The sequence below is a fragment of the Xenopus tropicalis genome, chromosome 1, assembly GCF_000004195.4.
Source record: "Xenopus tropicalis strain Nigerian chromosome 1, UCB_Xtro_10.0, whole genome shotgun sequence".
NCBI lineage: Eukaryota > Metazoa > Chordata > Amphibia > Anura > Pipidae > Xenopus > Xenopus tropicalis.
The window spans coordinates 181,101,378-181,119,336 of record NC_030677.2 but is presented as its reverse complement, the minus strand read 5'-3'; the positions used below and the strand labels follow the sequence as shown (position 1 = coordinate 181,119,336).

The 17,959-nt window shown below is 39.6% G+C and overlaps 1 protein-coding gene across 2 annotated transcripts in view; it reads left to right on the top strand.

Annotated features, from left to right (window-relative positions):
* Positions 1-17,635, top strand: part of xrcc4 (X-ray repair complementing defective repair in Chinese hamster cells 4) — a 151,971-nt gene extending 134,336 nt beyond the window's left edge. The window contains exon 8 of one of the 2 annotated variants that reach the window (NM_001113080.2): positions 17,269-17,635. In NM_001113080.2, the coding sequence (NP_001106551.1) occupies positions 17,269-17,380 (112 nt within the window). In that variant the 3' untranslated portion in view covers positions 17,381-17,635. The remainder of the gene's footprint in view (positions 1-17,268) is intronic. The other variant, XM_012970791.3, reaches the window with a different exon arrangement.
* Positions 17,636-17,959: the final 324 nt, after the last annotated feature.

The window sequence follows — 17,959 nt, the reverse complement described above, 5'->3', positions numbered from 1 at the left end:
TTCTTATTTTCTGTATTTTTAATCCGTTTGTGCTTTTTATATATTTTATATATATAGAGAACTCCAGTTGGAATGAATTTTCAATATTATTAGAAGCATTTACCATGTGAGCTGGAGATGCAACTTGGCGGTGTGTTACAATGTACATTCTCTCTAAAAACTCACAGGCCTCTGACATATTTCCCATACAGATATCATAAAAGTTGATAAAAAACATCATAAATTACATGGTTTTTGACCCTAAAGATGTCTTCAGATCAGAGGTAATATTGGTTAATAATCCCACATAGAATAATTTTTTTAGCCAGTACTGAGTTGCATGTTAAACATAGGAAGCTACTGATCTTTTTCTTTATTACCTGAATGATGTTCATACAGTACCATAGCAATTCTTATATGTCATATGCGTGCAATCCATGGTGAATTAGACTACATCGGCTGTCATCTGATCTAATTTATGACTGAATGATTGAATCTGCTGAATTAGCCTCCCTACCACATTGGTGGCCAGATAGGGCAAAGATTCTAACTGATCATATCTTTCTGTGTATAGCCTAAAGTGTTTGTGGCAGCCTGTCACTGACGAACCACTGAGGGACTAGTAAGTGCTAAACTACCCATTGCAATGGAGCAAATCTCTTCTGATTGCCCAATATTATGGCAGGCAGAAAGTACAGAGCTGCACTGTGCTCAACCGCTATGTATTTTGCATGGGGATCTAATGGGATCACTGTGTCCTCAGTGCTCTTTTCATTGTCATAGTAATGTCATGTCTCCTAATATCTCTTCACATACTTAAGTGTAATTGTGTAGTCATTGGTTTATTGTTACTTTGACACCTTTATTACACAGCGTACAAGTGATATGTTAGGTCCTTGTAAATGGAGGATATGATACATAAACAGATATAAATAAATATGGGGGCTACTGCTCTAGGAATACGTTCCAAGCAATATTAAAGGTGGGACAACAGCAATAGTGCCATCTTCTAATCTATGGTATCAGCCTGGCTGGCCTTTTGTTATAATTGGACTGTATTTAGTCCCCTTACAACAGTCTGCATCAGTGTATAAAACTCAGTGGCATGCAAATTAATGATGCGTTGGCATCATGCTGTATTTAAAAAATGAAGGTGGATAAGCAGCAGAGTTGAGTGGTTTCTTGTTTTCAGTTTTATCTGGTGAGCTCCAGGAAATGAGTTTTGGGACAGTGGAAGAGTCTCTGATGATTTTATGAGCCTGCCTGTGGGACTGGGAGTGTTCCATGCTCGGTGAACCCAATTAAGAGTGTGAAGTTAGCAGTTTCTCAGAGCTAGACTTTAAAGCAGACCAGCAATTAGGGCAAAGGGATGATAGTGTCAGTTTAAATAGATGATATGGGTCAAGAGAGAGTTTTCTGGCCAGAGGCATTATTTTGTCCCTTTTATTAAACATGTCGTATGTACTGTAAATGAAGCGTGAACGATGTGTGAGTGAGGGAACTACTGTAATTTGAGTAAGTTTAAAGAAAGATTAGGTTAAAATTGCAACCTATAAAAGGATACTGTCATGATTTTTATGGTGCACTTTTTATTTCTAAATAACACTGTTTACACAGCAAATAATTCACTCTATCACTTTTTAGCTGTAGTATTGGTGTGTAGGCGCCATCTCAGTGCATTGTGCCTGAGTCTGAGCTTTCAGAAGCGTTACAATTATGACCAATGGTCGAAGGAAAGTACCTTGTAACTTGTACCCTCCACTAATGTTCAGAGCTGAATGTCAGATACGGAGGTAGAAACAATAGCGACCCGATCTCACAATTCAGCCCTAAACGCTTGTCTTTGCTCGGCTGCTCAATCAAAATTTTGTCCCGCCCATTCAACGAGATGACCAATATCCAGGGGTTTTGTGGTATTGGTTGCCTCATTAATCCACCATACATGCACCGAATATCTTAGGAAACGAGGTTATCGGTGCTTGTTTGGCCACCTTTACACATTAGAACTGCTTTCAGGTAACCTATTGTTTCTTTTACTGCCATGTAACTGGAGGAGTCCCAAGCCAGACTTGGATTTTTTACTATTGAGTGCTATTCTGATACCTACTGGGAGCTGCTATCTTGCTACCTTCCCATTGTTCTGCTGATCGGCTGCTGGGAGGTGGGGGATATCACTCCAACTTGCAGTTCAGCAGTAAAGTGTGACATTTATGAGAGCACAGGTCACATGGCACCCTGGGAAATGAAGAATATGGCTAACTCTATGTAAAATTTCAAAATTAAATATAAAAAAAATCTGTATTTTTGAAAAATGGATTTTTATTCAGGATTCTGCTGGAGAAGCTCTATTAAGTATTAAAGTTTGCCTCACATAAGCCAACCACTGGTCAGTTGGACCAGTCAAGACATTCTTACCTACTTTGATTAATTTCTTCTCATATATGGCTGTAAAACAGGCAACCACCAAGTATTACATCACTGTAACTGCCTTACTTCTCTAATCTTTTTGTGCCTGTCCCACAATTATATAGAGACAAAGCAGCCACAGTGCCTTTTAAATGAATGGTTCCAAAAAGCAATTATAAGCTGACAAGGTTTGGAAACTGTTTACTTGGTACTGTTTTTTAAATATTGATAACTTAGTACTTCAAGAAAAGCTCTTAACCTAAAGCCCTTTATCAAACAACCTCTTCTAGTTGCGTTGCCTTATCTACTGCAATTAATCCTTCATTTATATACTGATGCTTTTATTAAATATATAAATTACTATATTCACTATTGGTGTTGTTTAAATTTGGATTTTAATATAAAGATAACAATGTTATCAATAAGCGTGGAAAACCAAACAGTAATATGAATTTACAGTCTATAATTATAGTAAATGAAAAATAAGAAGTCATGATGACTAATGAATGAAGAGGCAAGGAAAATTATTGCTTTCAGAGCCTGCTAAATAACTATTATTCACAGTACAAGTATGTGTCCTTTCAATCCCTCTCTTCTCTGGCCCTTTGCTCAATTACGCTGCTAAATATGGTCCCAAGATATTTCATCTGAGCAGAGCAGGAGCAAGATTTACTATTTCTGGAAAACGTACTGGAGACTTACTTGCTTGTCCCTTTTTGTTGAGATACAATAGAATGTAGTTTCAAAATGTGTTGTTTGTGAGTTGGCAAACTCACTTTTGCATTTCAACCTTTAACAGAGAGAAATGGAAAGAGAAAACAAGGAAAGGACAAGATTGCCATTGAAGGCAGTAGTACACCCATCCATATAAAACATCCATTGAGATCTGTATGGATATGGCAAATAGCAAGCCATAGGCCCCAAACTGCCTTGAGTATTTTTGGGCAGCCTCTAGCCAGATATATATTAATTTTTGACTTGTGGGGGGGCGGGGTGTTGCCAGAAGGCAATGGATGGAGGAGCTGTAGATTTCCATTGAAATATCCTTTTTGGGATAATAGAAGAGGTGAGCTCACAATTATTATTATACTTTATATAAAGCACCAACATATTCCCCAGCACTTTTACAGAGACTATAGAGCTCATTTACTGATGCTAGGGCAAGACACAAAGTGGCAAAAACAGGTGCAAGTCTCTTTGTTTTACCTGCTGTGCCATCAGCATCTATGGGCACAAGTTCTCATGACAACATCACTGCCTTCATTATTCTCCCATTCCCTACTTTGCATTTCATTTAGACACGCAGGTTAGGGAGTTTTAGAGCCTTCATGGTGCAGAGGGCTGTCTTGTGCCCACCAGTGGCGCACTCTGTGCTTGCACCAGATTTTGAATTGAATACATTATGCAGTGAGCAGTAGTGATGTGCAGGTCGAAAAATACTAGACCCGCACCCAACCCGAAACCCAGCTTCCTCCCTCTGTTTATAGGCCCACACCCACCCCACAATGACATCATAGGGGCAGGGTGTACTGGGTGAGCGCCTATAAATTAAGAGCCGGAAGAAGAAGCCAGCAGTGTAAGGTTGCAGGAGGGGAGGGTGAGTGGAAGCACTCAACCCAAACCCGCCCGCAATCCGCAGTTGAAGTGGCGAGGTTTGGGTGACTAGTCACACTAATGAGGGGCTCTATGCACCTATCTCCAGCAGCAGGCAGTTTACTGGATAATACTCTAGCAGTAAGCTAAGTGCAATCATTTAGCCTTTTGTTTAGCCATCTGCTCGTGTATTTTCCACTAAAATGCCTGCTGCTGGAGATGGTGCATAGTCTTTTAAGGTTTCATAACAAATATTTCTAACACCCTAAAATCCACATTATTGCAATGACTGCCTTTGGTTTACCATGAGATCTGGCCTATTGAAATAAAAGTGCTTCAACTCAGAGCAAATGAATATATATTATTTAACCTTTCTTCTGGTTACTATGAAATACAACGTATTAAATTAGACAACGCTTTTGTGCAGAGTTAATAAATATAGCTCATATATGGAGGAACAGGATTTTGCTGATCACCTTTTTACAGTAAATGTAAACATGCAGTGTTTTCAGGAGTTCAATAAAATTAGGGTAGTAAAAAGTGAGACTCTAGTCCTCTGATAGTATGTTTGTTCCTGACTCATAAATGTAAAAAATTGCTAGCTCAGGAATGTTCTCTAAGGATTGTACAACCCACTTCAACCAGACCCAGATAATTCTATGGTTTCCTTCCTTTCTCTGCAATAATAAAATAAAACCAGTGGAAAACTCCTGGTGGGCCCAGGTGTCCGTGGGCCCTCTTGCTTCTAACTATTTGGCTAATTGCATGGTCATACCATATTTCTGAATGGGAAGGATAGAAAAGAGAGACTTGTATAATAAAGAGGTTGAGGGAGGAGAGGAGGAATAATAGTTTAGAAAGTGGGCCTATGGTCCAAGGTTTTCTGGTAGTCCCCTGGCATCTCAGCCTGACACTGAATAAAACAGTAGCTTGTACTTGGCAACTAAGGTGCATGAATCCATATTGGTGGCAAAACAATCCTACTGGGTTTAATGTTTACATTTTTTTAGTAGACTTAAGGTATCCAAATTACAAAAACCATAGGTTCCCAGCATTCTAGGTAATAGATCCTATACTGGTATTAAAGTGTGTGCGTGTTTGGGTGTGTTTGTACAACATAGTCCAAAAACAAATGATTCCAACTTTTAAATGCCAGCTTCACTGTAGAACAAAGACTTGGAGTGTTCCAGCAGTTTAGCAGTGTGTTACCATGACCAGAATATCTACAAGCAAAATCTGCTGTTAATCTTTCTTTATGTAACCACATTTATGCTTGAGGTTATAACATTGCAATTCAATGGGTTACATTGAAGGAAATGGTCCTGTTTTACAGCTGTCATACGCAGCAAGCTATAAAAAGACTGAGAACTGTAAATGGGAGGCATATGTTATTTAAGAATAATTAGACATGTTTTGAAACAGTATTATTTTACTGCATAGATGATGAACAGGCCACTGTCTTTCATAACCTGGGTATAGACAGGCAGTGGCAAAATGACAAGATTTGTAGCAAATCTGGCAACATACATACATAGATACTCTGTCAACTTTTTATATTACTATTTATACACACCAATCTCATCACTGATAAAAAATATAAACCAACTGGTTGAATCTATTCTGTATTGAATCCTAGCAGATTCCAGTGGGAAGTTGGCTCATTTTAAAGCTAACACGCAGGCAGATGTCAAGCCAATTCCACTGAAAATCAGAAAATGTAGTTTAGTCCAGAACGAAACTTCCCAGTTCATGCAGGGAACTATTTTCCAGATATTAAAAGCAGCAAAAATGGAAAACACCAAAGGTTTTTTTTTTGCAAAACTGACTTTATCAACCTAATTGAGTCCAATTCCGAACATATGGCCTATAACTTACAAAGGCTAAAATACAAAGTCTTGGACATATGGAAAGAAAAGAAAACCACCCCACCACCCAGCAGCCAATGATAATGCACCAATACCACCACAGCACCTGAAAAACAAAAGCACGAATACTATGGAGATGAGAATGAACTATACGACATTAGCAAAAACAGACAGACATCCGTAACCCCTAAAATGCAACCCCTCATTTGTAAGCTACCTCTCTTCCAGCACCCCACCCCACCCCACTACTGTAACATTTTCTTAAATGTTATTACAAAACTATTAAAAAAAAAATGAAAGTAGCCCAGACTACATAAGGTAGAACTGCATAAGGTTCTGCAGCAGATGTCATATTGACTTGTACAGTTCTTAATGTACCGATTGCGTGCTTTGCCCAGTAATGTCTATGCTGGAGATGTTTATGGTTTATCTTTGTTTCTAGAAACAGCTGATAAAATGAACAGGAAGACAGATGTCACTATTTACATGATTGCTAGTTGTATGATTGCAAGACACAATAATTATAACATAATTTCAATGATACTTGAAACGCTACAACAAATCTAGGATGATATATGTAGATGCTTTTGTTTTCTCAGAAATGTTATGGTTGTTGTACTTTTAACAGCTATAAAGAAATTTTTAAACAGAGTTTTGGCTCGGGCAGCTGGATACTTTTATGATGACAGCACTTCGCAATAACTTGCTAGTATTGTTTTATTTTTGTATGTTGTGAAATATCCATTAATTATTGTTCTTCTTACTGTTTCAGTGCTCCTTTCTCTAAATTAGGCTGTAGTAATACATATAAATAAAACTTTAGTAAAAGGGGACTCCTAAAATCCCAGTCATATCACCAATAGCCCTGCTCCTGGGTTATTGTATTGATGGCTTTGCCACAGGGTACCAGCTAAGACTGTTTAGCCATCCAACCTTAACTTGCTCTGGCTTCTAGAACAACTCAGTGCAGCGGTACTAGCCTGGAACTGGCACACCTTATTCACAGGGTTTCTCCACGCTGACTTATTTATTGTATTTATTAACAGTGGAGGCAAACATCACCCGTGATGTTGCCTATAGCAACCAATCAGATATTTGCTATTGTTTTCTAACTTGTAGGTGATGATTCAAATCTAATTTCTGATGTTTGTCTCCAATGTTAATAAATACATCCCTTAAACTTGGTTGGTCCTACTTGACCAAACTGATATAGTCCACTCCCTTTCCATGATATCATTATATCTGTTGCAGGGCAGGGCCCTAGTGGGCCTCCTCTAACATCTCCTGGTAGTTATTCCCCAGGAAAACACCTATCCTGCTAGTAAGTTCCCATTTACAGATAGTTTCTCTATACATACAGTAAACCCCCTACACACACTTAACATCTATTATCAGAAATGTCTATATGAGTATAAAGATGTAGGGAGACTTCAAAGAATCATTTCTTTGTCTTCTGCTATATGTTGTATACAGCAATTGTTATTTATATTTCTTATATTGTAATTGGTTTTCTGACCTGGAACGTGGAATCATTCTAGTTTGTAACTGCAGATCTCACACAGTGGGGTGAAACTGTTTGGTACGGCTTCTAAACTATGAATATAAGTACTGACGATTAAGCTATGCCATTCATTTGTTATTGTATGTATTGCCTAAAAGCTATGCATGTGTTTTCTTTGGCATATTCTAAACTGGTGTAAGAGGATTTTCTGCCTTTACAGTTACAGGAAGAGATAAAATACATAACCAGTGTCATATGTATCCCTGTGTTATTTTCATGGGCTAGTAAAGGATAAAATATTATCATGCCCATTCTGCTGATAATCTGTATCAACTGTGTTCCTGCTCCTTAATAGAAAAGTGTAATACAGTTTGCAGTGATTAGCACATGTAATTCTCCCTGATAGCATCTGGCTTTGATAAATCCAATACCCGATTTGACTGGCATCTGCATTCACCTAATAAAATACCTTGGTGCAGATGAAGCGTCGTGCCCGAGCCTTAACAGTCTATGTAGACCCGCAGTGTCCCTAGCACAAGCAGAAGGGCCATTAGTTCATTCCATTATAACTAAATATGTTATTACTTAAAATGTATAAACTGCTGATTGTTACCTAATTGTGAAAAGACTAACGCTCGACGCTGCCGTTATATTTTATCATTCATGCAGATAAGCTCGCCATGCTTTGCCTCTCCTTTGTTTCTTGTTCCGTGCATCAGGAAGCAAAGCACTTGAGAGCCATGGATTCTGTTCAAGGGAGAAAATTATGTCACTAACTCATTCCCTAGACTTGGCAGATCTCCATGATGCTGTGCGCTTTTTTTTTTCTCTTTCATTGCAAATGGTTCCTCAGACTAAACATGTCATACTTTCGGCCTTATTTGTCAAATACACATGTAACATTAAGTCCATGGATGCCGATCAGCTTTGCGTGTCAAATTTGCTAAGAGACGTGTCAATGAGAACACACCACACACCTGAATCAACTGAATTGGGTTTATTAAAGGGGAAGTATAACCCATACAAGCATGACTGGTTTAGGGCTGCTGTGCCACTTCACACCCCCAGTATCCCTTTTTCACTTTAAAGCAGGGGTGGGCAAACTACGGCCCGCGGGCCACATCCGGCCCGTTAGCCCTTTCAATCCGGCCCGCCATCTCCGGCCCCCTTAAAAGAATGACGGGCCCTGATTGGTTGCGCCCCGTGCGTGCGCACAACGTCAGCACGCACGGGGCGCAACCATATAAAAGAATGCACTGGGGAGCCGGGGAACAGAAGGACGGGACGGAGGAAGCAGCGGGTCGCTGGAGGAGGGAGCAGCGTAACGCTGTTCCGGCCCGTCTGTTAGTCAATGTGGCCCCTGAGCCAAAAAGTTTGCCCACCCCTGCTTTAAAGAGATACTTTAAAAAAAACTTTAAAGAAAACTTTTTTACAATTATTATAACATTATCTTTGCATGAGCTTTAGAATTTGCCATAAAAGTATTTTCCAGATACCTTCACATTACCTCTCTGATCCCCCATGTTCCTCTATGAGGGGGCTGCCATATTTGTGCAGCAGAAGGCAGTTAGCATTAGAAGCTGTAACTGACAGGCTGAGATGTGACAGTCAGGTTGGCAGGTTGAAACTTCAAGTAACACTTACAAAAGCAACCCTATAGTTAAAAAAACAACATGACCCATAGGTAACTTTCTATATACATGAATATTTTGAAGAGTAGTTTTTTTAGTGTCAGTATCACTTTAAGTATAGCCCCCCTGTGAAATACACACACATTCCTCACAGTTTCTGCTCATTTTTCATTGTGCGGTAAGTATTCTGTACGTTGTTGCTCTTACTGGTCATTGGTCTGATGGTCATTAAAAGCAACACAGCAGTATTTCTGGGGTTTTGTTGGCCATTAAAAGAAAAGTGTTAAGGTCACTATACATGGGCAGATTTTAACCGCTGATTCAGCTCCTTCATTCTGAGTGGGCAGCTTATCTGTGTTTGGGGCACTCTGATTGGCCTACCTGTCTGGTATCGATTGGAAAGGTTTCAAAATCACGTTGAAGTGGTAACTGTTTGGGCTCCTTGATTTTGTCCTCGCTCCAATGGCCTGTATTCCTGGTGTTGTGATCTGATTATTTGACCTTGGGGCCAAACGATTGGATCAGTCTGATATCGCCCAACTCAACGTGGCCAAACTGTTATATACTCAGCTATCAATTTCAGAAAACAAACTTACCAGCACACAAATAAAGTAGCCCTCTCCTCAACAACTGAAGTTACAGTATCTGTCAAGACTCACTCATTTACCAATGGGCAGAAAAACATAGGCTCTTAGAGTGGCCAACTGCATTTAACACTCTAAGCCAAGGATTCTATCATTTTAAACAATAATCCCTTGCACAATATACAAATGTAATAGACTGCTGAGATGATTCATCGGAAACCAGAGATAAAAGAAAAACATTGCAAAACACTGTGCTTCTTATCCATGTGGCAATGAAAGAGCCTCAGTATTTATGGGCTATGCATACCCACAAATGTATCTTCTTTCTAACTGTCCTTATGGACCTTTCCCATTGAAGGAATTAGGGAAGGGGTCAGCAGCCACTGAGATAATCATTTCTAATGCTATTGTTTGCTGTCCAATAAATTTGCAACCCTGTGAAATTTCAAAGGACCCAAATGCCAGAGTAGTTTGAGAAATGTCCCTAAGCAAAACATCTAAAGAGGGTGTTATTCTATTTGCTGTTAAATAGGCCACTAAAGGATAATGTATTAATGCTGCTTATAAATACTGCAGATTTATTGTAACAAAATATTGTTTATAAAGTTCCTTTATAAATAATAGGGGTCATTTACTTTGAAAATATGGTGCAGAGGAGAGGTTAGGAGAAGCAGGCAAGTCCTGTCCTTTACACCTACAGTACCATAGGGCAGGCAGTAGGGACAGCCTGTGGCTTCTGCTACTCTTTAAATGCGCATGTGAATGATGCCCAAGGGTATGGGTAGGGCGCCTACCCCGTTACACAGAGCACTGACTAACGCAGGCTTTAAAGATTAGACAATGACGTACATGAAATGCACTTACCTAGAATATTCTGCCTACTGCCACAGATGATAAGCAACAAAAAATGGTATGCAAATACTGTAAACCTAAATAATCATGTTTATTAAGTTATGTTGTAAATTGGCCTGTATTTTCAGCAAGAGGGCATGTGCCCAACATATGTTCCTTCAGTCACTCTGTTTGCAGCCAGATTTCTGCTTGTTTCGGGAAGCTGCTTGTTTCCATGAGATAAATCCCTCTTCCAAGATCCAGTTCCAAAAGGAGATATGAAGTAGATAAGATGGGAGCCCACTCCAGCATCTATTTAAGCATATAAGTGCTTTGGCATGGATTATCCTTATTGTATTTTAGTTGTACATCCTCCAGTAGACTCTTTTTTTTCATTGGTAATGTTCTATTTTTTTCACATTTTTAAGTCTTCTATGAAATCAGCTTACATATTTGCACTTCTCAGCAGAGGAGAGTTGCAGTTAAACACTGCCTAGCAATTCTTTTCTAATCTGTATTTGAATTGCTTCATCTGACACAGAGGAGTTTCACCACATCAATCAAGGAGCACACAACCTCGAAATTGTTTGATTTCTACCATGCAGCCATTTTAACCCAACATCCTGGGAGATGCTGTTGGATCAGAGGCCATTGGATATTTATAAAAAATTAACCTGCAGTCCGGTTGGTTGGAGAAAGTTGGAGAGTATTCCCACCAAAGGCATTAGCTTCTATTATCGCCCATGTGTTTTGGAAATGGTACCTCAATTTATATTAAGTTAACATATTTGTTAATAAGTATGTTCTATGGCAGTGATCCCCAACCAGTGGCTCGTGAGCAACATGTTGCTCCCCAACCCTTTGGTTGTTGTTCCCAGTGGCCTCAGAGCAAGTGCTCATTTTTGAATTTCTGGTAAGGAGGCAAGTTTTGGTTGCATAAAAACCAAATATAATGCCAAACAGAGCCTTCTGTTGGCTGCCAGTCCACATAGGGGCTATTAAGTAACCAATTATAGCTCTCATTGGCACCCCCAGGAACTTTTTTCATGCTTGTGTTGCTCCCCAACACTTTTTTCATTTGAATGTGGCTCACGTATAAAAGGTTGGGGATCTCTGTTCTATGGTATCTTTTATTCAGAATGCTTGGGACCTGTCGTTTTCTGGATAAAGGGTTTTTATTTAATTTGGCTTACCATAAATTAAGACTACTAAAGAAAAATATTCAAAATAAATTAAACCCAATATAGATTAATGCAGCTTAGTAAAGTAGGAAATATATATAATAATATGATATATAATAATATTGTAGTGTAATATTAAAATAAACTGTATGGGAGATGGTATTCCATCATTTAGATTTCTGGATATTGGGTTTAGGCATAAGAAATCCCATACCTGTTCATTATTTTAATTCAGAAAAGGTTCAAAGGCAAGTATTAAATAAAGTGGAGTAATTACACGTCTTTACTTGTCTTTAAGTGTGAATTAACACCATGCCTCATAATAACAAAAACGACCCATTACAAAAAGCTAATTGCTTTTGTGTATTTTGTCAATGGGGCAAATGCAAAGAATTTCTGGTATGACAAGTGGGGCAAAACACTGTGTGGAACTTCTGGCAATTTTGTACGCTTCTCAGTTATTGGCTGTTTAATCAACCGAAGAAACAACCCAGCGTGGGTGCACAATGGTGTCATTTGCTGGAATAAATGCTTAATTTGTCAGCCACCCTCAGGAAACTTCTTATTTCAGCAGTATTTATTTCCATATCTGCTCCACTATGTACTGTAGAATCAGGCCGGTGTTTTGTGTTGATTTTGGCTGCCTGTCAGTAATGACAAATAGGGTAATATAATAAAAGGTGCACAGTTTGCCAAGGGCTAGTAAGTCATAGGTGATTGTTGTGTAAGCAGTCACCCAACGCTGCATTTCTCATAACATCACACGTGTCTGACCCCATCTACTATACTTTCTTGAGTCCTACCAGCCAAGCTTTTTGAAAACAAGCATTACACTGCAAATATGCACAGCATGGCACCACATTGCGTTACAAAGTAATAGGCACATATGCAGTAATGGCGCATGTACTGATTGGCATCAGTGTCAAAAGGAATGGAAGCAGACGGTGATGTCCCCCTACTTCTAGTAATGAGACTCAGCACTGAGAAGTTAAGAAGGAGAGTGAATTGACCAATAAACTCTATACCATACCAATGGCTTTGTTTTATCCTATCAGCTGAACCTTAATCATGATAAGTTTCTTTGTCCTTTAGGGCTCTGGCACACAGGGAGATTAGTCGCCCGCGACAAATCTCCCTGTTCGCAGGCAACTAACCTCCCCGGAATGCCATCCCACCGGCAAAAATGTAAATCGCCGGTGGGATGGCGAGAGGCAACTTCGACGATTTCCGCAAATCGCGGCGCCGCGTATGCCACCCCACCAGCTATTTACATTTGCGCCGGTGGGATGTCATATCGGAGAGATTAGTCGCCCGCAACAAGGGAGATTTGTCGCGGGCGACTAATCTCCCTGTGTACCAGAGCCCTTAGGGTGAAGACACATGGAGCTACTAGTAGCAGCTACTTGTCATGGCTACAGAAATAGACAATGCTGATCATTGACTGCTAATTGTCCCTACTTGTGTTTAGCAGAGGCAATTTTCAGTATTGTCTATGGCAGGGTATTTTCTGGTGTTTAGTAGCTGTGACAAGTAGCTGCTACTAAGTAGCTCTGAGTGTCTTGACCCTTAGGCTGAAGACATATGGAGCTACTAGTAGCAGCTACTTGCCGTGGCTACTAAAATAGATAATGCCGATCATTTATATAATTCTCATTATTGTCTATGGCAAGGTATTTTCTGGAGTTTAGTAGCCGTGAAAAAGTAGCTGCTACTAGTAGCTCAGTGTGTCTTCACCCTTAAACAGCTAAACATTTGGTTGCTATAGGTTACTAGGTCAGTAGCAAGCTTTGCAACTTTTAATTCATTATACCCAAAGGTTTTCGAATCAGTCTCTTCTGATTTCCCACCAGCTAAAATACTTTCTGGGGCCCAGTGCTTTGTCATTGCACAGTGATGGGGCCTTTTTAACAATTTAAGACAGATTATATAACAGAGTTTATGTGACACATAAGTTGGCTTAGTTGTATAATTCAATTTCATCAGTGTCTGATGCATCAGAGATGTTTGGCCTTAGTTCATGGAAGGGATAATGTATTTAACGTTACGCAATTTGCTCCTGTTCTCAAACTCCATGGAAATAAATCAGATGTTACTTGAGCTAAGACCATGGTCATGCTACCTGCTGATTAGTAGTCCTGGGATACAAGACCTAGTGCAAGCTTTGCACATAACCCTTATGCTTGCACCAAACCTACACTTTGACACCAGAACCATCCGGGAAATATTTTGTTCTCTTCTGTGTACAATTAGCACTGCTATACAGAGTAATGGTACCAGCAATAAAAGGTAATAGCAAACGTGCAGATACATGTAATGTAATGTCATTGTTGTGTATGATGTGCCTTGATTTAGGGCACTTTTGTATCATATTTTTTGTGTATAAGGTGATATAATTCACTTTTGCCAGTTCCCATCTGGACGTGTGTTGCCCTGTGACCCCATGTACAACCAGGGTACGGTGACTGGGCGGTCACTTTTTGATATTTCATATTTACTGCCGCATCTGCTTGCCATGTTATGTCCAGAAAATTGTACTTGTTCATGATGTCATACCCTCGTGAACAAGGTCCTAGAACAGGACCGAAACGTTGATGGAATAATCATGTAACTATTTATAATAAAGTTATGTAATTAAGTTGGGAGTGCGCATAATCCTTGCAAAGATATATATATAATACAACCACATGCAGCACCCGTGGAGTATGTGAGAAACAATAGTAAGGAGGGAGTGCGGACCAATTGGAAAAGATATATATATATATATATATATATATATATATATATATACACACATACATACTGTACATAATACTTGTGTGTTTAGCATTGTTCCTTGCAACTCATCTACTTACACCTACATTTTTCTGGCCGTACATATTTTTTGTATTTTCTATGTATTGTACAGCTTTTGTTAACACCTGAATAAAAAATACAGGAGCACAAGTATTTCTGATGTATTAAGGTCAGTCCTCATACAGAGATATACAGGCCTCTAGTAAGTATCTTCCTAGACTGAATGAGTTCAAATATCAGGGCTGGTCATATCAGATGTTCATTGTGAATAAAACTCATTAACAAGCCTCCATACCTTATATATTATGTGAACTTCTCCAGGCATAGGGCCATGGAGTGACTTCCACATGCCAGGAGTCCATGCCTCTCTTTCAAGTCCAGAATGTATTCTGGCCCTCCGTTATTACAAGGTCACTTGAATGCTGAAGAAACATGTGCCACTGGGTTCTATGACAACTTGGCAGTTCTTCGGTGGCGTAATTTTGATTTGTAGTTTTTAATTTTTGCTTAAAATTCACCTTTTTGCCACAATTTTTGTGAATGGGTCATAATCTTTCCCAGATCTACCCAAATCTCAATCTAAATGACCCTTACCTGAGTATGTAGACCTGGGATGTCCCCACTGGGGGTTGGGACTGCATTTTAGGAACCCCTGCCCTATAGGTGGCCATACACCTTACAATTACGATCTTTCCTGTGACCATTGGAGAGAATTGTATCCCTATCTGACAGTTCAGCAGTAACACTGATGCTGATTGCCTTCAAAGGTGGCCGATAAAATTCATCCTGTTCGATTGACAAGGCTTTTGCTGATATTGGTCGCCTCATCTTCCACCTTACACACAACACCTTAAAGGAGAAAAAGCTTAACTAAAGAAGTAGGCTAAAATGTTGTACATTATGTGTTGGGCTTCTGTACCAGCTCAGGGCAACCACAGCCATTTAGCATGGAAGATCTGTGCCTCCAGAGTTTCCGCAGCGCTGTACAATAAGTGGGTTTCATACATTGGACATACAGAATAACATATAAAGCAATCAATAACCGATACAAGAGGTGAAGAGAGCCCTGCCCAAAAGAGCTTACACTCTACAAATACTTCCTTACAGCTTGGTAAAACAATTAACCCACAAGATGTCCTTACATAATGAAGAGCCTTGGCTAATTAATATATCATTTCCCAGTTTGGCTTGGTTCTCAAGGTCATTGGGCCCCATTGTTGTAGTTATCCCTGCAGCCATGTCAGTCCCACCACACATACATTGAGTGACTGCTCTTCTCATGTACAAAAGCTGTTTCTAGAGTTCAGTAGCCCTGCAGAATTACAGTCTTGATTACTTTGGCAGTTACATGTTCTTGATACTAAGAAGGTCGAACTTCCTTCCACAAATCTGGTTGAGAGGCAGAGAATCAGATAAATAGAGAGATACAACATTAGTAAACTTGTGGTGAAACATCTAAACTTCAGCAGGATCCCTAAGGAGGAACTTGAGATTCATTCGGCATGGCATGTATAAAATAAATAGAGATCCATGCAGCAGTTTATTGAAAGCACTTCATTCTGGCTGCCTGGGGAATTGGCTAATCTATTTCTTTCAAGACGTATTGGTGGTTTCCTGCAGGGACCAGACCACAGTGACAGACTGAGCTAAGTTGTTTGAATGTCTCATGAGTCCCTCTATTGTTTCATAGCAAATATGCTTTAAGAACTGAAATCACACATGTTGCCATCGTATCTGTCGTATATGTTGATCACTGTGTGCGGCTCTTGCTGATTTCATTCTATCAAAAGTCAGTCTCCTGATGATAGCAGGTTATAGATTGTTTCTTTCTTGTCTGAACTACAGTGTTCAGCATCCCTTAATAGCCTGCAGATAGAATAATTGCTCTACTTTAGAGATTGGCGCTCTTCCAAATTAATAAACTACCAACAAAGAAGCATGCTCATTGGCTGGATTATGGATGTGAATAAGAAAGTCAGTACTCTGGACCACTTATCAGGAGGTCCTGGGCCTTTTTGATTTCTGATGTTGTCCGCCAGACAGTAGCAGTGCTCAGAATGCAATGTGGGCCATTAATCTTATTGAGGTGTTTTGGTGTCCAAAAAGCACCAAAAGTCAGAATAAAACATTATGGGCCAGATTCACTTTAATGAGAAAAACTTATCTCACTGTTTATCACATGAAAACTCTAATGAAGTCTATGGGAAAAATCTGGAAAGGAATTAGGAGAAAAGTATTTTCTTACCCATAAGTGATAAATAATAAAAGAATGTTGTTTTTTGGCCCTATGTGTGTGCTTTTCATGGTCTATTCTTCTGGTTTATAGATGCCAAAACAACTAGGATAGGTTTAGCACCCAGCAGGTACATTCCTTGTAAGAACGTGTGCTGGCAGGGTTTTGGTTGAATAAAAACAAGATTTCCTACCAAATAAAGCCCCTGTAAGCTGATAGTGTGCATAGAGGCTGCCTAATAGCCAATCTCAGCCCTTATTTGGCACCTCCATGAACTTTTATGATGCTTGTGTTGCTCTCCAAGTCTTTTTATATTTAACTGTGGCTCAGGAGTAGGAAAGGTTGGGGCACCCTGCTGTAGGGGGTAGCAATTGTCAGGTGAAGGAGAACACCGGGGAGAAGCTTGGTGGTTGAGTGGACTGAGCAGGGGTTGCATGTGTGTTTCAGTTCAGCGGGCAGGTGGTCAGGGTGCCAGGCCATGGGTGCTGGTGTTATGTATTGTATTTGGCTACTATGTATAAGAGTCTGGACAGAATTCTCTCTGTTTTTCCAAGACATGTATTAAAAATACCTCAAATTGTGTGTGCCTTTAGATTTATGCACATGTTGCTACTAAAATGATTGTTGGAACTGCAGTTATTAAATTGTTCTTAGTTTCTGCTCACTTCCAGATGTAATCCAGTCCCAGCAAAGGCCGTTGGCACAACTCTCTCAACAGAAGGAACTTCTTCCCAGACATTGATAAACACTCCAGATCCAGATGATCTCTTCAGTGACATATGAGGAAACCACTAACCCAACTCTGCTCACAACATACAGATCTTGAGCAATTATTTTTGTAATAAATGTCTAATGTTTCTACGAGGGGATCAGCTGCTCGGAGCAACGTCGCGTATCCAAGGCCACGGGGTCAGTGTGGTTGCACTACAAGTTTTTGAATCATTTTTTATCTAAACAATAACGTGTGAAAATTGATGTTTATTACATGTATAAAATAGATTTTTGCTACTTCAGAATAAAACGATAGTTGAAAAATGATCAAATTTTTTTTAATATTTTTATTTTCTGTGGAAATATATTGTCTGAATAAAAATGGCAAAATGGAATTCACAGGAATGTATACTGTATATTTAGTGAATATTGAATGTATATACAGCTGTACTTCCCTCGGCAAGCCAACCTGACCTCAACTTGTTGGAACGTAGGGCTGCACTTGCCGCCTTGGCCTCCTACCGCTCTGGCCTTTGTGCCGCTGGCAGAGGCCATTAACCCTTTCAGTACTTTTGAGGACCAAAATCACAGAAAATCAGTGGGATAATGGTACGGCCCTCCAATCGATAGGATTTTCTAGAGTTGCAGTGT